The sequence below is a fragment of the Oncorhynchus nerka genome, linkage group LG27 (assembly GCF_034236695.1).
Source record: "Oncorhynchus nerka isolate Pitt River linkage group LG27, Oner_Uvic_2.0, whole genome shotgun sequence".
Classification (NCBI taxonomy): Eukaryota; Metazoa; Chordata; class Actinopteri; order Salmoniformes; family Salmonidae; genus Oncorhynchus; species Oncorhynchus nerka.
In genome coordinates, this window is record NC_088422.1 from 51,400,284 (window position 1) to 51,421,806 (window position 21,523).

The following is a 21,523-nucleotide window of genomic DNA, read 5'->3' on the forward strand; positions in this document are numbered from 1 at the left end:
TTTCACAACAAAGTACGTTCATCTCTAGGAGACAGAACGCGTCTCCTTCCTGAGCGGTATGACAGCTGCGTGGTCCCTTTGTTTATAATTGAGTACTATTGTTTGTACAAATGAACGTGGTACCTTCAGGCGTTTGGAAAATGCTCCCAAGGATGAACCAGACTTGTGGAAGTCTACAATTTGTTTGTCTGAGGTCTTGGTGGATTTCTTTTCATTTTCCCATGATGTCAAGCAAAGAGGCACTGAATTTGAAGGTAGGCCTTGAAATATATCCACAGGTTCACCTCCAATTGACTCAAATGATGTCAATTAGCCTATCCGAAGCTTTCTAAAGCAATGACATTTTCTGGAATTTTCCAAGCTGTTTAAAGGCACAGTCAACTTAGTGTATGTAAACTTCTGACCCACTGGAATTCTGATACAGGGAAATAATCTCTGTAAACATTACTTGTGTCATGCACAAAGTAATGTCCTAACCGACTTGCCAATACTATAGTTTGTTAACAATACATTAGTGGAGTGGTTGAAAAAATGAGTTTTAATGACTCCAACCTAAGTGTATGTAAACTTCCGACTTCAACTGTGCGTGTGTGTGTAAATTTAAATGTATCTATGTCTCTGGGTCTATCCGCCCTTTCCTTGCTGTATTTGGTCCTTTCCTTTCTGCCTCTGTCTGGTGCAAGCTGCAGCCACCTTATGATGAACTTCTCCAGCTCTATATCTGTAGCTTTGGATGTGAGTGTTTCTCCTGACAGCACCTTTGAATAACGTAAAAAAATAGCAAAAGTAGTTACAACAATTTGTCAGATTTGACACCACACAAAAATCCTAGGATTCCAGACCTCAAATGGGAAGCACATCAACGTAATAACCACAAAGGTTTTCAATTTCAAAACAGATCAAGAGATTTAAATATAAGCCTGTTGTAGCACCACTGTGTGGTCAATATGAATGTGCATGCATATGTTGAGTCTTGACAGGGTTTGGAACATGTGTACCAAGTTTGGTTACAATACAAATATCTGCATCTGATTTTATGTGCCAGAACATTCCCACATTGTTTATTGGTCAGTTGACATTTAAAAAATAGTTAAGGTTAGGTATGGGATTTGGTTATATGTAAGGTTATGGGAAGGGTCATGATTTGGGGTAGGTACGTCCCAAGGATCCCAGATAGCACGGGTGATAAACATATAGGAGCTATGGATCCAAGGACTGGCAATCCATTATATCAAGATTTGAGTTTTGTCGTGTCTCTGGCTTGTCATTAAATGTGAGAACTTATTTTATCAAATCAATTCTCTGTCATTATTATTACGTGATTAAACTAATCATGTAAATTGAATTAACTAGGAAGTCGGGGCACCATGGAAAATGTTCAAATTACACCAATTGGCTCAATTATTTATTTATTTACTAACTAAATAATCACAGAAATACATAAACAAACAGTAGATATTGGTTACTAACAATGATAGGAAAGAGTCCCTAGTGGGCTAAGCTGATACGACGGCTTGGTGGACAAAGGGAATGGGGTGGGACAGAGTGGGAAAGACGAATGGATTCATTACACACAATCTAAAATTATGTACATTGAAATGCAAGTATATATTTATGTCATTGTTGTCTTCTCTGTTGGAATCCAGTCCGTCTGCTGGAGAGTTCATCAGAGTCACTCTGGTTGCGTTTCCCCGAATATCAAAGTATTTCCTGGTTAGATTGGATACTTCAGAACACCATTCAGAAATGGTAGAATAGATGTTTCTATAGATTTCTATAATGGGTATACAGTGTCTAGTGAGTCTACACACCCTTGAACAGTTTTCATATTTGAGGTCGACTCCTTTTACTGTACAGCCACACCAGCTCAGGGTGCCGGCCTTCAGATTCACATTTTGAGTATTTGGCGTACGGTGGAGACAGTCCATTAGAGAGGCGGGAGGGTGGAGAGACAAATAAGAAGACGTATTGTAGAGCACGTCACTTTACATGGGGTTCAAGTGAGGAATGGGGTCAGCTAGAATGGATGGACTGTAATTGTTGTTCAACAAATAATACGTTATTATGAGTGAACTGTTGTCACATACGTTTATGGCTGTGAACAGTCAGAGTATTTGGTGCATGGTGGTGGAAGGTGGAGACAATCCGTCGGATGCTGAGGGTGGAAAGACCGTCTGTGTCAATATATGGAAAAATACACATTTTAAAATGTTTACCATTCGATTGGTCGAAGGAACAGAGGACTCTTGGTCACCAAGATTTGTTGTTGTTGTTGGGGACAGCCCTAAATGGGACACGTTTTCAGTGTTTCTGCGTTAAGCTTTAGCCATGGAGGGAAATAGAACAGATTCAGACATTTCTGTAAGAAACTCTCTGACTGCTTGGATGGCTACCTCTTTTTCTCCTCTAACCATGCACCTCAAAAGTGTTAGTCATTGAACAATATCAATAGTATGTCAATAGTATTGACATTGTAGTAAGTAGTATTGACTAAATATGGCCTATTACTAATTATGCCGCTTTGGGCTGTTTATAATATACTGTCCATTGATGCTCTCTGTGAAAAGGATTGTCTGTTTTCTCTAGTTGATATGTCTGTGTTTGACTGTGTGCCTTAGTATTAACCTGTTGCCTCTACTTGGGACGCTTGTTGTGAATCCAGGCAACAAGTCCGATTTTTAAAATGCTTTTCGGCGACAGCATGAGAAGCTATTATCTGATAGCATGCACCAATACACTACAACAGAAAAGCACAGCAGGGGACGTAAACAAAATAATTAGCATTTCGGCGTTACACAAACCGCACAATAAAATAGAAAACAGTCATTACCTTTCACCATCTTCTTTGTTGGCACTCCTAGATGTCCCATAAACACTATTGGGTCTTTATTTCGATTAAATCGGGCCATATAAAGCCAAGATATCGTTATATGTAGACTGTGTGATAAACGAAAAAAACAGCGATTTCACAACGTAACGTCATTTTTTAAAATTCAAAAAGTAGACGATAAACTTTCACAAAACACTTCGAAATACGTTTGTAATGCTACTTTAGGTATTAGTAAACGTTAATAAGCGATAAAAATCATCCGTAGGCGATGTATATATCATTAGCTGTCGTCTTGGAAAATATTTCAGGAGAGAGCTCTTCCGGAATGATCTGGGCGGAGACCGGAGGTAAGCGGTGCCCCTCTTTCGGTTCAACCAAGAATCAAAGATGATTAAATTCACAAGACTCTAGACAACATGGGGATGCTGTGGGAGTTGAATGCTCGGTCTTATCTAATTCGGCTCACTGTTAACAATTGCTGGAAGTGGCGCAAGGATATTTATTTCCATTTTCTGTGATCAGGTTTTCCTGCGCTTTCCGATGTAACGCACGTTATGTAATAGCCACAGTCGTGATTTAACCAGTTTTAAAAACGTCCAAGGGTTTCCTATCCACACATTCTAACCATATGAACGTACTATATTCCTGGCATGAGTAGCAGGGCGCTGAAATGTTGCGCGATTTTTAACAAAATGTTCAAAAAAGTAGAGGTTAAAGGTAGAGACTAACCCTGTCCTCCTTCCTTCTTCTCTGCAGAGAAGGCAGGCTCCTCGACGCCAGCAGGGGGCGCCTCTCGGCTGAGCGGCAGCAGCAGCTCCTCTGACTCTGGCAGTAGCAGCTCCAGTGGCTCCAGCTCAGAAAGCAGCGACTCCGATTGATCAGAGAAAGACCCCCATACCCTGAGTCCCTCTCTCACCTTAGGTAATCTACCCTCCTTTTTAGCTAGTAGGGTATTGTCTTCTTTTCTTCCCCTGGATTACTTTTATAAGATAATGAAGACTTTCGATGACTGAAGATATTGATCATGTTTTGTATTTAGAAAGTAGGAAAACGTGTAAGAAGATATAGCTGACATAGTCAGGGTTTGTTTTTGCTGGCCCTCAAAGGGAAATGCCTGGTATCACCAGAACCACATGTTAGTTATTTTAATTGAAGAGAGAAAAAAAATCTGCTTTACATGGGTGCTCGTAGCTGAATCAACTTTGAAAGACTGTTATACCAGTAGGACATCTTTAAAAACACTAAGATTGATTTTGGTTTGGACAACATTGTCTCAAGGGACAAATGTTTTTTCTCTTCCTGGGAAGGCTGTTGCCTGTAGTTTGACCTTTGCCACCTCACAACATTCCATTCCATTTTGTTTTACTTTATGTATACAGCTATATTGAAGAAATTAAGACGATTGTTATTTTTATGAGCATAAATCTCATTTCCATTGACAATGCAAAACAAATGGTTACTAGTCATCTATCGCAAAGAATTTATTTTTGTTATCAATCTTCCATGCTCCAATCAGTATTTAAATCTGTTATGTCTCAAGGGTCTGTTAAAATATAGTTGTGGGTTAACACTAGACTGCAGTTGAATAGAACATTGACTTAATCATGGCCCTATCTGTATTTCCTGAGGATATTTTATATACACATTTGTGGCAAAGTAAAGTTGCTATTCGAACACCTTTTGCTGATTGTCTAATTATCATTTTTGTGTCTTGTTTTCTTAGCAGTGTTTTGCTTTGATATTTTGCATCAAGAATGTGGAGCATATACAAATTAACTTGTTTGGTTTGATACTTCCCAAAGTAATGTATTACTAGATGTACTCATACCTTTTAACATATACTTCTTTATAAAGAGTTCACCTGATGATTTGTCAGGTGATTTTCTTTTATCAAGCAGTTGAGACTGAGTTCTATGTTTTTCTCAATTTTATTCGATAGTTCTTGACACTTCTATTGTCCTTTACATGTATCTATGCAGCCAGTGTTTAATGTTAAATGCTCCTCTCCTAAAATGTTTAGACACGCATCACATACTCTTGTGATTTGTTTCCTGGCCTGTTTGTATATTTGGCATGTGCCATATCTGACAACTTTCATTATTGAATGAAATAACTATTTCCATTGTCTGTGTATGGGCTAGTCTTTCATTGAACATGATGGTTATATTCCACATGTAGGTGAATTAACACTTACAGTATAGCCTGTTTCTTTTGAGTGGAGAGCAATGGGCTCTCCATCTCATCTGGGTGATCGACTAAACACAAAATGTATAAAAACTCAATTGGTTTACTCAAGACCAAATTATTTTGGCAACATTTGAGCATTGCAAAGACCTCTGTAAACAAAGCTACACTGAACAAAAATATAAACACAAAATATAAACATGCAACAATTTCAACGATTTTACTGAGTTAAAATTCATATAAGCCTAATCTATGGATTCACATGAATGAGAATACCAATATGCATCTGTTGGTCACAGATACCTTTTTAAAGGTAGGGGCGTGGATCAGAAAACCAGTCGGTTCGCCATTTGCAGTGCGAAACATCTCCTTCGCATAGAGTTGATTAGGCTGCTAATTGTGACCTGCTCAATGGGTGACATGTCTGGTGATTTTGCAGGCCATGGAAGAACTGGGACATGTTCAGCTTTGAAGGAATTGTGTGCAGATCCTTGCAAAATGGGGCCGTGCATTATCATGATGAAACATGAGGTGATGGCGGCGGATGAACGGCAGCATGCCAGTGGCCATCTAAGAGAAGCATTTGCCCACTGAAGTCGGAAACGACGCCAAACTGCAGTCAGGTCAAGACCCTGGTGAGGACGTCGAGCACGCAGATGAGCTTCCCTTATACGTTCTGGTGAAATTCTTCGGTTGTGCAAACCCGCATTTTCATCAAGCAGGCTGGAGGATCACACAGCTGAAGAAGCCTGATGTGGAGGTCCTGGGCTGGACGTGGTTCCTCGTGGTCAGAGGTTGTGAGGCCGGTTGGACGTACTGCCAAATTCTCTAAAACGACATTGGTAGAGAAATGAACATTACATTCTCTGGTAACAGCTCTGGTGGACATTCCTGCAGTCAGCAGGCCAATTGCACACTCCCTCAACTTGAGACATCTGTGGTGTTGTGACAAAACTGCACATTTTAGACCTGATGTTTTATTGCCCCCAGCACAAGGTGCACCTGTGTACTGATCGTGTTGTTTAATCAGCGTCTTAATATGCCACATCTGTCAGGGGGATGGATTATCTTGGCAAATGAAAAATGCCCACTAACAAGGATGTAAACAAATTTGAGAGAAGTAAGCTTTTTGTGCATATGTAAAATTTTGGGGATCTTTTATTTCAGCTCATGAAACATGGGACCAACACTTCACATGTTGCGTGTATATTTTTGTTTAGTGTAGTTAAGTGTCCTAATAAACAATGTAGTCCAAATTCAGAATAATGTATTCAAAGTGCGTGTTTACCCTTTTACAAATACACCTGCTGTGACTGGGTTTTTACTATTATGTATGTGAGGTGGTAAATGTATTTGCGATCGATTAGAGAATTTACAATGGCAGTTCATGAATCTGAGATCATTAAATTAGTTGCTAGTAGTGGTGATTATTTTTTTTTACTTTTAACAGCTAAATTCTCATTAACACAGACAACCTCTTACATTAAAACATTTAAAAACAGCTTGGTGTGCCTGAGTGATGTCATACGAGTTGAGACAAGTATATACAGTGCCTTCAAAGTATTCACACCCCTTGACTTTTTCCACATTTTGCGTTACAGCCTGCAATTCAAATGGATTAAATTGAGATCCACTGGCCTACACACTACCCCATAATGTCAATGTTGAATTATGTTTTTACAAATTAATTAAATGAAAACTGAAATGTCTTGAGTCAATAAGTATTCAATCCATTTTGTTATGGGAAGCCTAAATCAGTTCAGGAGTAAAAATGTGCTTAACAAGATTTTTGAATGACTACCTCATCTCTGTAGCCCACACATTGTAAGGTCCCTCAGTAAATTTCAAACACAAAGACTAGGGAGGTTTTCCAATGCCTCGCAAAGAATGGCACCTATTGGAAGAAGCAGACACTGAATATCCCTTTTGAGCATGGTGAAGTTATGAATTACACTGGATGGTGTATCAATACACCCAGTCACTACAAAGTTACGGGCGTACTTCAGTCAGTTGCCAGAGAGGAAGGAAACCGCTCAGGGATTTCACCATGAGGCCAATGGTGACTTTAAAACAGTTACACTGTTTAATGGTTGTGAAACTACAACAACATTGTAGTTTCTCCACAATACTAACCTGAATGACAGTGAAAAGAAGGAAGCCTGTACAGAATAAAAATACTCAAACATGCATCCTGTTTTCAATAAAACTGCACATAATTTGGTTCAAATTCAAAAACACATCACTGAGTATCACTATCAAGCATGGTGGTGGCTGCATCATGTTTTGGGTATGCTTGTCATCGCCAAGGACTAGGGAGTTTTTTTAGGCTAAAAAGACACTGAATAGAGCTAAGCGGAGGCAAAATCTTAGAGGAAAACCTGGTTTCAGTCTGCTTTCCAACAGACACTGGGAGACATTCACATTTCAGCAGGATAACCTAAAACACAAGACCAAATATACTCTGGAGTTGCTTACGAAGACGACATTGAAAGTTCTAGTTACAGTTTAGATTTAAATTGTCTTGAAAATCTATTGCAAAACTTTAATTGCTGTCTAGCAATGATCAACAAGTAACTTGACAGAGTTTGAAGAATTTTAAAAAGAATGAGCAAATATTGTACAATCCAGGTGTCCAAAGCTAATACTTACCCAGGAAAATCTCAGCTGTAATCACTGCCAAAGGTGATTCTACACTGAATAAAAATGTAACATGCAACAATTTCAAAGATTTTACCTAGTTAGTTCCTATAAAGACATCAGTCTATTGAAATAAATTCATTATGCCCTAATCTTTGGATTTCACATGACTGGGAATACAGATATGCATCTGTTGGTCACAGATACTTTTTATTTTTAAAAGGTAAGAGTGTGGATCAGAAAAACAGTCAGTATTTGGTGTGACCATTTGCCTCATGCAGCACAACATGTCCTTCGCATAGAGTTGATCAGGCTGCTGATTGTGGCCTGTGGAATGTTGTCCCACTCTTCTTCAATGGCTGTGTGAAGTTAATGGATATTGGCAGGAACTGGAACACGCTGTCGAACACGTCGATCCAGAGCATCCCAAACATGCTCAATGGGTGACATTTCTGAGTGTAGGCCATGGAAGAACGGTGACATCAGCAAACCGCTCGCCCACACGCCGCAATACACACTGTCTGCTCGGTACAGTTGAAACAGGGATTCATCTGTGGCCTCCCCTCCTATTAACTTCTCTTGTCCCCTCTCTCCGCCATCGAGTTGTTTGGTATTTGTCCCTCACCCTAATCTCTGAGACGGTTTTTGGCCTATGTAATATGATTCCACCTTATTCCTATATTGTCCATTTGCTTGTTTGATGACTCTGCCATGACCCAGGTCATAGCAGGACTTCTTGTACTTATTCCTGTCCTCAGCCATAGACAGGGTTGTCTACGTTAGCTCAGTATGCGGTAGCCCTGTCCTCTAGTTTAGTGTCAATCTCTGTATTAATCCAGGGCTTTTGATTGGGGAAGCAGCGAACCCTCACAGTGGGGACGTTGCCGATGCATTTTCAAAAAAGCCAATGACGAAGGTGTGTTAACTCTTCAATGTTATCGGCGGAGTCTCTAAACATATTCCAATCAGTGGTGGCAAAGGAGTCCTGTAGCATCTCTGATTCTGGTGACCATTTCTCAATAGAGCGAGTCACAGGTACTTCCTGTTTGAGTTTCTGCTTGTAAACAGGAAGCAGGACTACGGAGTCATTTACCAAATGGCAGACGAGGGAGGGGCTTGTATGCTTGCTTGCTGGTAGAATAACAGTGATCTCTGACTTTATCGCCCCTTGTGGCGTTGGAGACGTGTTGATGGAAGTTGGGTATCACACGTCTTAGTGACTGGGAATTAAAATCGCCGGCAACCAGAACCTACATCGAGGCTGCTTTTCTTGCTTGTTTATAGCCTTGTACAGTTCGTTAAGTGCCAGATTGTTATTTTTCTTGTCCTGGGGTGGAATGTATACAACAGTCACAACAGTCACAGCTGAAAACTCCCTCGGGAGGTAGAAGGGTTGGCATTTGACCATCAGGTAATTCCAAGACGAGGGAATAGTGGGTCGGCACTTCCATCGCACTGGAGTTAGCACACCAGTTGATGTAGAGGCAAACCCCTCCCCCCTCGATTTCCTTGACTCCACTGTCCTGTGCGCAGTGAATGGAGACTCCATCAAGTTGGATAGCCATGGGGGGTATCTTGACCGAGAGCCATGTTTCCAGAGTCCCGTTGGAGCCAGAGCATTATGGTATTGGAACTGACCATGTTACCGTGCCTTCGGGAAGTATTCAAACCCCTTGACTTTTTCCACATTTTGTTACGTTAGCCACATTCTAAAATGGATTAAATATAATTTTTTCCTCTAATCTACACGCAATACCCCATGATGAAGCGAAAACAGGTTTAGACATATGTTGCGTTTTATTTTTGTTCAGTATAACATGTATTTACTCAGGGGTTGAATATTTACCTAATCAAGAGTTTGATTTCTTTACTGATTTAAAAAAAAATCCACTTTGACATGTGTAGATCGTTGACAGAAAACTATATTAATTTGAATACCCCTTTATAACAACAGCATGTGGCAAAAGTAGGGGTTTGAATACTTTCTAAAGGGTTTTCACCATATTCACTTGATTTGTTCCTTTTAGTTCTTGGTCATAGGTCATTTTTATTTCAAAACAATTGTATGTATTTGCATACCCTCCTGCTGCAACTTAAATATTTTGTAACACAGTATAGTAACTTCTGTAGACATGTCTTTGAGAAATGTAAGATTCATGTTGTTTTAAGGGTGAAAATATATGGGGATGCAGGGCAAACAAAGTGAATATTTGATGTAATTATTTACATGGGATCCCTTATTTTCTGAGTTTGTTTTAATGAATAAACTACATACAATTGTGAGCTCCTGGAGTCTTTGTATATTATCCACATCACAGCTGTTAAAGCTGGCAGGGGCATTAGCTATGTTAAAGGTTTATGGTATGTAACAGACAGAAATTGAATTGAAAGTGGAGACTTATTTCAGAGGACAATGCACATAATCAACCTCCACTTGCTGTTGCAACAATTGTCTTGTTTACAAGTGTTTGTGAGAGACAAGCGCATATATTGACAATACTGCATTGAAATGCAAAAATGCTATAAATGATTTTAAAAATGCTTTACATTTAACTAGGCAAGTCAAATTCTTATTTTCAATGACGGCCTAGGAACAGTGAGTTTAACTGCCTTGTTCAGGGGTAGAAAGACGTGTTTTACCTTGTCAGCTTGTCCAACGCCCTAACCACTAGGACACCTGCTGCCCCAATGTAAGCCTTAGCTAACACTGCCATACCCCAATGTACATGCACAGGCTTACTTTGACCACCACATAGTCGGCCAGTGAATGGTCATGACATGTTTATGGCAGACGTCTTTCAGGACACAAATAATCAACTTCAGTCTGCACCATATATTTTTGCACAAACAGTTTACAAATATGGAAGCGTAGGGCATATGAATAAATGTATGTGTCACTATAACTGTCACATAATCAAACATATTCTGGAACTTCCAGCGTCAGCAATTGGATCCACTGTGACAGTTCGTTTGTCCCGTACCACGACTGCCTGGTTTCCATACTGACTGTACCACGTACTTTGACTCCGACTGAGGTAGTTACTCGGTGGTCCCTGTTCCAGCTCCATTTGCTGCTGTTGCCAAATTAGCAGCGACGTGTCCTTGAACCTAAACCGAGCATAGCCCTCTGAGAGGGCTTTCTCGACTAAAGGATATCTCCCAGACATGATGTTGCCGTCATCGCTCCAATCTCTTGTTTTGTTAACACTGACTGCCTGGATGGGCAGTGCTGGGGTAGCGTTGTCGTAGTTCTCGAAGAAAACGGTTCGGGTTGCGCGACAGATTAAGCAGCTAGCTAGCTAGATTTTCTGGTTGGCAGTAGCTAGTAAATGACACCGTCACCAACCATTCTTTTGTGACATCCAACCGTGTAAAACGTTGACGACTACACGTAATTGTGGATATAGATAACGTTAGCTAGCTTGTTGCTAACGTAACAGTCATTGTTAGCGATCCAGCTTCCTTAAAAAAAATACATATACGTCTATCAACTGGGTTTGTTCAGTGCGATTCCGTAGTGATTTGCAATATTGACGCAGGTTTTACAGCACAAATTCATCAGACATGGCTGAGCCGAGATGTATTTGTCGCTGCTGCCAGTTAAGTCAACGCTTAAGTTTCACCAGAAGTGTCAACTCTGCGTTCCGGCGGAAGTCATTCATTGTCAATGGAGCAGTCCGCAACGCTAAATTTGGGATCCAGCACTAGGATGCGGTGCGTACCGCGAGTTCAATATTTTCAACTCGTACGTTGTATTACCGTGCGGTGGTACAAACAGAAGTTCGTAAAAGTTCCCTATGGGGAAGAGTCACCATAGAGGCCAAAATTATGACTAATTGTAGTTAGAGACAAGAAGACACCGGCTGAAGGACTTGTGTAATTTAGCATGCCATCATGCAGGGCAAGCAAGTGAATTGAAAACCAGTTAAATATATTGATGTTGCTAGGGATTGAGACAGACAAGAAAACTATACTGAACAAAAACATAAACACATTTGAAGTGTTGGTCACATGTTTCATGAGCTGAAATAAAATATATTGGAAACATTCCAATACGCACAACAATAGTATCTCTCTCAAATGTTGTGCACAAATTTGTTTACACCCCTGCTAGATGGCTGAAGTTTTGATGGAGTGTGCAATTAGCATGCTGACTGCAGGAATGTCCACCAGACCTGTTGCCAGAGAATGTAATGTTAATCTCTACCATAAGCCACCTCCAACGTTGTTTTAGAGTTTGGCACGTTGTATGAGAGCGGTTTGCTGTTGTCAATGTGAACAGAATGCCTCATGGCGGCTGTGGGGTTATGGTATGAGCAGGCATAAACTACGGACAGCAAACGCAATTGCATTTTATCGATGGCAATTGAATGCACAGATCCACCATGATGAGATCCTGAGGCCCATTGTCGTGCCATCACCTCATGTTTCAGCATTATAATGCATGGCCCCGTGGCACAAGGATCTGTACACAATTTCTGGAAGCTGAAAACGTCCCAGTTCTTCCATGGTCTGCATACTCTCCAGAAATGTCACACATTGAGCTTGTTTGGGATGCTCTGGATTGATGTGTACGACAGTGTGTTCCAATTCCTGCAACTCCACACAGCCATTGAAGAGTGGGATAATGTTCCACAGGCCACAATCTACAGTATGCAAAGATGTGTCGTGCTGCATGAGGCAAATGGTCACACAAGATACTGACTAGTTTTCTGTTCCACATCACTACTTATTTTATTAAAGGTATGTGAACAACTGATGCTGTAGATGTAGTTCCAGTCATGTGAAATGTATAGATTAGAGCTTAATGAATTTACTTCAATTGACCGATTTCCTCATATGAAGTGTAACTCAGTCAAATCTTACATTTTTTCATGTTATGTTTATTTTTGTTCAGTAATGAATTGTTGTAATGCACACCAGTCTGTTAGTATCTCACCCAGCCTAATGTAACCAGTAGGTCAATAGGAGAATAACTTGAATCTGTTATAATCATTTGCTTTGGTTGACCAGGGCGAAAATGATCTTCTCCATGTTGCAAACCATTCTGCAACCGTGCGAAGCACATGTGCATATAGTACGGAAAATGCAGGCTACACATCCAGCAAAAAAAACATATGGCAAAACAAATGTGCATCTGGTAGACAAGCAGTACCAAAGACAGAAGCTGTATATGGCAACATTGTGTCCAAAAAAATCAATCGAAGTAGAATGATTGATTAAGACAATGGTTCCATATACCATATTTTATTATTTAGTTTAACTTTTTAGGCCCTTGAGATTGAATAAATCACTTTTTCTGGAGATATCAGCCCATGAAAGCAGCATTCTTGCATAAATGTTTGAAAAGCATACACTACAATAAAACATTTAAGCCAAAATGCCAAACTTATCCATGTCTAGTTGAAAGGGAATGACCACAGAACGAGCATGGAGACAGACCTCAGGGAGTATAGAATATAGTTTTGAAGACATTAAAACCATTCAGTAAAATCCATTCTCTTCTTGTGGTTCGCTGAAAGCCAGATGCAAAACAAAACCACAATAAATTTGAATTTAGTTATGCAAAATTGTTTAAATCAGGTCCCACAAGCTTGACATTCATTACTGGAATCAGGGCAGTAAAAGAAAGTAGCAGCCCGAGTTAATTAAATAAACTGGTTAAGATGTGCTAGCGCTCCAGAGAATTGACAAGGCTGTCAGCTGTGGTGGTAGTACTGTAGGCTAAGCTGCTTCAAGGCATTGCCTTCACTTTTTCTTTGGGACTGCCTCCAAGGGTTTCCCAATGTCCTTCCCACGCAACTTCAGTCCTATGGATAACATGGAGGAAAATCGCTCAGATTTTTGTTGACACCACCTCCAAACACCTGGGCTTTATTGTTCCATTAGTGATACTGATAATAAAATACAATTGTAATCAGACTAGTTAGTACAAAAATAACCCAATAATGGTGTCAAACAGGCCTATGGTGCAAGAAGGGTGATATGAAGCTATGACAGAAAAAATAGCTGAAAATAAAACTCACCAATTGCTCTTTCAATCTTTCCCATTACTTGGTTATTGGGGATAGCCTTTCCAGATTCGTAGTCTCCAATTATCTGTGGTTTTTCATTGATTTTCTAAAAACAAAATAAAAAGACCAACAACATATCCATGACTGGTAAAGAACATTTATTTGGTGCAAGCCCTGCTAAGCCAAGGTAAATACACTTCAATAAACAACCCTCAGTGAAAATGAACCAAGTTCCTATTTTGTAAACTCTTTAATCCACATTTGGGAGAGTGCACTTACAGTGGCCAGGTCTTTCTGCGTCAGGCCCTGATTTTGCCGGCCTTGTTGGATGACCTTGCCCACCTCCAGAGATACTCTTTGGTGTTGAAGCTCTTCAGTCTCTCTGTCAAGCTTTGCTGTATTCTTGGTGATCACGTGCTGTTTGTTTTGTCCTGCAGCCCCTGAGAGAGGGAGAGAAAGGTAATAGCAAGGTTTCACAAACTCAGTGCTCGAGACCAAGGGGTGTACATTGTTTTTTCCCCCTAGCACTACACAGATTTAAATAATCAACTAATCACCCAGCTTTGATAATTCGAATCATCTGCGTCGTGTTAAGGCAAAAAACAAAATGTGCCCCCATTGGGGTCCAGAGGACCAAGTTTGGGAAACTGGGTAATAAGCTAACAAATTCAACAACAAGATCTAATTATTGTGACTATGTATTTTAGGATACAAGACTGAAACAAAAAGGACCACCCTCTGTTCTTCATTCCTAATCCTGGGGACCCAAATGGTCTGCAGGCTTTTGTTTCAGCCCAGTAGACACACTTTGACTCAACTAATCATAAAGCACTTGAGTTTAATCAATGTTACAATTAGGCTGGAAAAGCACACCCTGTGGATCCCAAGAATCAAGATTGACATTGCTGTAAAACTGTGATATAAGACAGTTGTCGAAAGACAATGGGTGGCCCCTTTAGTTACATACCATACAAAATGGCACTATATGAATATACAAAATGTCTCTAACCACCTGTATTGGCAGATTTAAATAACTTGATTTCTAGACTTATGTCGCAGACAAATGTGTGCGTTTGTGCTTAAATATATAAGTTTACTCCCCTTCAGTACACAATTCAAACATTTGTTCAATACTGCCATGATTTCATTGGAAAATCATGAAAATCTAGTTGGCAGTAAAGATCAAAAATGTAAAAACTCAAGGCCTTGATGACCAACTGGCCCTCCAAATACACCTCCGCTGTCTTCAACCAGGATCTCAGCGATCACTGCCTCATTGCCTGTATCCGCTACGGAGCCGCAGTCAAACGACCACCCCTCATCACTGTCAAACGCTCCCTAAAACACTTCTGTGAGCAGGCCTTTCTAATCGACCTGGCCTGGGTATCCTGGAAGGACATTGACCTCATCCCGTCAGTTGAGGATGCCTGGTCATTCTTTAAAAGTAACTTTGTCACCATTTTAGATAAGCATGCTCCGTTCAAAAAATGCAGAACTAAGAACAGATATAGCCCTTGGTTCACTCCAGACCTGACTGCCCTCGACCAGCACAAAAACATCCTGTGGCGGACTGCAATAGCATCGAATAGTCCCCGCGATATGCAACTGTTCAGGGAAGTCAGGAACCAATACACGCAGTCAGTCAGGAAAGCTAAGGCCAGCTTCTTCAGGCAGAAATTTGCATCCTGTAGCTCCAACTCCAAAAAGTTCTGGGACACTGAAGTCCATGGAGAACAAGAGCACCTCCTCCCAGCTGCCCACTGCACTCTGAGGCTAGGTAACACGGTCACCACCGATAAATCCATGATTATCGAAAACTTCAACAAGCATTTCTCAACGGCTGGCCATGCCTTCCGCCTGGCTACTCCAACCTCGGCCAACAGCTCCGCCCCCCCCCCCCCAGCTACTCGCCCAAGCCTCTCCAGGTTCTCCTTTACCCAAATCCAGATAGCAGATGTTCTGAAAGAGCTGAACAACCTGGACCCGTACAAATCAGCTGGGCTTGACAATCTGGACCCTCTATTTCTGAAACTATCCGCCGCCAATGTCGCAACCCCTATTACCAGCATGTTCAACCTCTCTTTCATATCGTCTGAGATCCCCAAGGATTGGAAAGCTGCCGCAGTCATCCCCCTCTTCAAAGGGGGAGACACCCTGGACCCAAACTGTTACAGACCTATATCCATCCTGCCCTGCCTATCTAAGGTCTTCGAAAGCCAAGTCAACAAACAGGTCACTGACCATCTCGAATCCCATCGTACCTTTTCCGCTGTGCAATCTGGTTTCTGAGCCGGTCACGAGTGCACCTCAGCCACGCTCAAGGTACTAAACGATATCATAACCGCCATCGATAAAAGACAGTACTGCGCAGCCGTCTTCATCGACCTTGCCAAGGCTTTCGACTCTGTCAATCACCATATTCTTATCGGCAGACTCAGTAGCCTCGATTTTTCTAATGACTGCCTTGCCTGGTTCACCAACTACTTTGCAGACAGAGTTCAGTGTGTCAAATCGGAGGGCATGCTGTCCGGTCCTCTGGCAGTCTATGGGGGTGCCACAGGGTTCAATTCTCGGGCCGACTCTTTTCTCTGTTGCGGGCGATTCCCTGATCCACCTCTACGCAGACGACACCATTCTATATACTTCCGGCCCGTCCTTGGACACTGTGCTATCTAAACTCCAAACGAGCTTCAATGCCATACAACACTCCTTCCGTGGCCTCCAACTGCTCTTAAACACTAGTAAAACCAAATGCATGCTTTTCAACCATTCGCTGCCTGCACCCGCACGCCTGACTAGCATCACCACCCTGGATGGTTCCGACCTTGAATATGTGGACATCTATAAGTACCTAGGTGTCTGGCTAGACTGTAAACTCTCCTTCCAGACTCATATCAAACATCTCCAATCGAAAATCAAATCTAGAGTCGGCTTTCTATTCCGCAACAAAGCCTCCTTCACTCACGCCGCCAAACTTACCCTAGTAAAACTGACTATCCTACCGATCCTCGACTTCGGCGATGTCATCTACAAAATAGCTTCCAACACTCTACTCAGCAAACTGGATGCAGTTTATCACAGTGCCATCCGTTTTGTCACTAAAGCACCTTATACCACCCACCACTGCGACCTGTATGCTCTAGTCGGCTGGCCCTCGCTACATATTCGTCGCCAGACCCACTGGCTCCAGGTCATCTACAAGTCCATGCTAGGTAAAGCTCCGCCTTATCTCAGTTCACTGGTCACGATGGCAACACCCACCCGTAGCACGCGCTCCAGCAGGTGTGTCTCACTGATCATCCCTAAAGCCAACACCTCATTTGGCCGCCTTTCGTTCCAGTTCTCTGCTGCCTGTGACTGAAACGAATTGCAAAAATCGCTGAAGTTGGAGACTTATCTCCCTCACCAACTTCAAACATCTGCTATCTGAGCAGCTAACCGATCGCTGCAGCTGTACATAGTCTATCAGTAAATAGCCCACCCATTTTTACCTACCTCATCCCCATACTGTTTTTATTTATTTACTTTTCTGCTCTTTTGCACACCAATGTCTACCTGTACATGACCATCTGATCATTTATCACTCCAGCGTTAATCTGCAAAATTGTAATTATTCGCCTACCTCCTCATGCCTTTTGCACACAATGTGTATATAGACTCCCTTTTTTTTCTACTGTGTTATTGACTTGTTAATTGTTTACTCCATGTGTAACTCTGTGTTGTCTGTTCACACTGCTATGCTTTATCTTGGCCAGGTCGCAATTGCAAATGAGAACTTGTTCTCAACTAGCCTACCTGGTTAAATAAAGGTGAAAAAAATAACAGACATGGCACAACATCCTACCAAACCAAAAGATAATACAAGGACAAGAGCAAATTGATGGGAGTTCTTACATTTCTTAGTGGTATCAAGTTCTTCTCCACGTCTTTGAGCTGCTGCAACAGCCTAAACGACAGTAAACGTGTCACATTGTTGTGTCAATGTGTCCTGACTGTGTAGAAAGTTCATACATTTTAACTTGTTAAACGTTAGCCACATTACAAGACACACACCGTTAAAGGGAAAGTCAATAATAATACAACCACCATATTTGGTTAACATAACTAGCTACAGTATAGTAACGTTAGTTAGCTAACGTTACTAGCTAGCTAGGTACATTTGGAACCATTTCTGGCCAACTTATTACAAGTTCGAATGCAAATAAGCTAGCAGGGTAGACAGCTAGTAAGACTTGAAAAAAAACGAAAATAGTTTACGCAAAAAGATAGCCAAGCCAACTAGGTCCCAGTTCACTAACAAGCGTGTTCAGACGCTGGCTAGCCAGACTACGCTAGTAATCGGCTAACGTTCGCAAACGCATTAGCCCAAGCCTGCCTCTACCTCACTAACGTTAGCTACCTGTTTCGACTTCGACTGTGCGACAGTTGGTCCCTTCTTCCTCAGTATGGTCACGGTATCCCAGTCACTTTCTGCCATGTTTTTGAGTTTACCTTGATGGAAACAACGTATAAACAGGTTGGTTTAGATACACATGTAAAGTCAGTATGCTTATACGATAACTTTAGCGCACGCTAATATAACGTGGTAACTATGAAAGTACCGTACTCTATCGAATAGTCGACCCCGCCGTTCACAAGACTTCTATAATGACGTCACATACCGTCCTTAGAGCATTGAGCAATACTAATGCCGCATTCAAAACAATTAGGAACTCGGAAAAATACGAGGACAAATCAAGAAGTCAGTGATTTTCAGGCCGGAGCTCTAGAAAGAGGCCAGAGTTCACGAGTAGGAATTCCGCGTTGGGATGGACGTTCAAATCGATTTTCCCAGTTGGATTTAGTTTTTTTTCCGAGTTCCCAATTGTTTGAACGCTCAGACGGACCGAGCTCCCTGTTGTTTTGAACGCGTCATATGAACTAGAGACAGCCTCCAAAATGGCCGAAAGTTGTAGTCAACGTAAATTCACTCTGGCTGTCTATTCGATATTAGAGCGCTCTTGTCTGAGTGTCCACTGAGGAATTTACGAACGTAAACCACCTGTTGAATATGACCAGTGTCAGTAAACGTCGGCAAAAAACGTAATTAATTAGACTTCAGCAGCACAGTTAGTTACCAACGCTCTAGTCTAGATAACATTAAAACAGCCTAACCAGCTCTGCTAGGGCGAGGAAAATGGTCAGCGTGGGGTGTTCTTCTCATTTATTTACAGAAGTAGCTAGCAGGCTAACTTTACCCAGTTAGCTTGGGTACTTGACTGCCAGTGAGGTCAGAAAGCTCAGATCCACCCTACTCCTTGTCCAGTGTGCTGCACTGAAAACTCCCAGAGCGAAATGCTCTGAATTTACAAACGGACTACCTATGTAGTTGGAATACCTATGTAAGAGTGCTGCTCATTGACTTACAGCTCAGCATTCAACACCACAGTACCCTCCAAACTCATCATAAAGCTTGAGTCCCTGGGTCTCGACCCCGCCCTGCGCAACTGGGTCCTGGACTTCCTGACAGGCTGCCCCCAGGTGGAGAAGGTAGGAAACCAGCCATCTCGGTGTACATATCACAGACAAACTGAAATGGTCTAAGCACACAGACAGAGTGGAGAAAAAGGCGCAACAGCGCCTCTTCAACCTCAGGAGGCTGAAAAAAATGTGGCTTGTCACCGAAGACCCTCACTAAATTTTACAGGTAGACAATCAAGAGCATCCTGTCATGCCGTATCACTGCCTGGTACTGTAACTGTACTGCCCACAACCGCAGGGCTCTCCAGAGGGTGGTGCTGTCTGCAAAACGCATCCCCGGGAGCATACTACCTGCCCTCCAGGACACCTACAGAAAGGCAAAAAAGATCATCAAGGACAATAACCACCAACTGAGCCACTGCCTGTTCACCCCGCTTTCATCCAGAAGGTGAGGTCAGTACAGGTGCATCAAAGCTGGGACAGAGATAGAAGCTGTTTTTCAATCTCAAGGCCATCAGATTGTTAAACAGCCATCACTAGCACAGAGGCGGCTGCCTACCAACAGACTTGATATCATTGGCCACTTTAATAAATGGAACACTTTAATAAAACCACTTTAAGAATGTTTACATATCTCACATTACTTATGTCATATGCATATACTGTATCCAACACTATCTATGGCATCTTAGCCGCTCTGTCACTGCTCATCCATATAGTTTATATATTCTTATCCCATTTCCTTTACTAGATTGTGTGTATTAGGTTTTGTTGTGGAATTGTTAGATATTAGGCTGATGTGGAATTTCTTAGATATTACCTGTTAGATACTGCTGCACTGTCGGATCTAGAAGCATACGCATTTCGCTACACTAGCAATAACATCTGCTAACCATGTGTATGCAGTGGTGGGCCGTCAGGGCCAGCAAGGCCTTCTCTGCTGGCCTAAACATCATCAGAATATACTTAAAAAATATATATATTTTCTCACAAATATGTATTAAATTATTCCCCAGAGTAAGAGTTATACTTTTCATTTCATAGCTTTCCTCTTGGTTGCACTGCTTCCAGCCCCAGGTTGAGATTTGGAGGGCTGGTCTTTATGTTAGATCTTTTATCCAATCATATTCAGCCATCATGTGTTGCCAGGGGTCTAAAATCTGCCCTCAGGCCTTCAGAATCAACAGTGCGGGCGCTTGTAGCTTAAAGTGAATGGAAATAAAAATTTTGTGTCAACCAATCAGCTTTAGAGTTGGCTATTGTACGCCTGCTGGCTGGCCCCAGTGTTACACAGGAGCCAGCTAGCAGGCGTAGTGCGTGCACGTCTTTTGATTGGATTACCAATATTGAGAGGCAGGTCCTATATGGGCAGGTCTATGCAGAATCTCAGAACTAGGAAACTGAATTTGATAAACAAATTAATTTGCGTACTACTAAGCTGTTTTTTCAACCCACAATGGCGGAAGGAGAATATATCGATTTGGTCGAGGATATAATTATAACGCCATTCTCAAGACAAACTTTTCAAGAAAAGTTAGATATTGTCAGGAGAGGTCGACGCCGACGCTACAAAGCCTGTCACAGGCGGGAAAGGGGTTCGTTCGCCACTTTCAAAGTTCCAACTACGAGCGCTATCAATGGCTCACAGGCTCCGAGAAGCACTGCAAACTGTACTGCTGGGAATGCCTATTATTTGCAAGTGATCGATTTGGTGTTTGGAGCCACACTGGCTTTGCAAACTTGAGTTGTCTAACCAAGGCAGCAACGAGACACCAAAGTACGGCTGGGCACTTACAAGCAATGGTGCTTTTGAAGACACCCGAGTGGATCTACAGCTCAACGAACAAGCGTGCAGGGCAACGAAGTGCCCAGCCGTACTTTGGTATTGTACTCTCCCCCTGCAATTCTCTGAATAAAAATGTCAATTTCAAGGTGACACAACGCCTGGTTATACTGCGTTTCTGTCTAAATGTATAGTGTCTAGAGCCATGGCACCATAATGATGGTAATAAGAGGTGGATTAATTCAGGTGGGACTGTGTAGGACTTCACTGAAGGCCCACGGCACGCTACTGTGTGTATGTGACCAAAAACATTTGATTTGGACAATCTGACTATGCTCTGAATTTACAAACGCCTTCTGGCACTTCAAAGTGAATTTACGAACACACCCATAATCTCACAGATAGAACAAGGATACCGATTTCACCGGATGTATAAATGTGAAGCATCAGGTTGGCGTTTCCACTCACTACCAAATATGGTGATGTGAGGAAGCCCATTGGCCACAGTGGGTGAAACTGGAACAAGATGGATTTTGGCCGACATTCTGCACATTTTCTAATCAATTAAACATTTGATCTACATACAGTTTTCTGTTTCCAAAACTAAAATCTGTA

At 41.8% G+C, this 21,523-nt stretch overlaps 2 protein-coding genes across 7 annotated transcripts in view; one reads left to right on the top strand and one right to left on the bottom strand.

Annotated features, from left to right (window-relative positions):
* Positions 1-6,515, top strand: part of LOC115111962 (bromodomain-containing protein 3-like) — a 28,124-nt gene extending 21,609 nt beyond the window's left edge. For all 6 annotated transcript variants that reach the window (XM_029638536.2, XM_029638541.2, XM_029638542.2 and 3 more), the window contains one exon: positions 3,587-6,515. In XM_029638536.2, coding sequence (XP_029494396.1) covers positions 3,587-3,708 — 122 coding nt within the window. In that variant the 3' untranslated portion in view covers positions 3,709-6,515. The remainder of the gene's footprint in view (positions 1-3,586) is intronic.
* A 5,998-nt stretch (positions 6,516-12,513) lies between these two features.
* On the bottom strand, positions 12,514-18,372 carry LOC115111965 (endothelial differentiation-related factor 1 homolog). The gene is made up of 6 exons (XM_029638544.2): positions 18,272-18,372; positions 18,065-18,156; positions 17,560-17,611; positions 13,945-14,105; positions 13,678-13,771; positions 12,514-13,461 (listed from the first exon to the last, which is right to left on the bottom strand). Exons 2-6 carry the CDS (start codon positions 18,140-18,142, stop codon positions 13,400-13,402), a joined length of 447 nt encoding a protein of 148 aa, XP_029494404.1. The 5' UTR covers positions 18,143-18,156; positions 18,272-18,372; the 3' UTR covers positions 12,514-13,399.
* Positions 18,373-21,523: the final 3,151 nt, after the last annotated feature.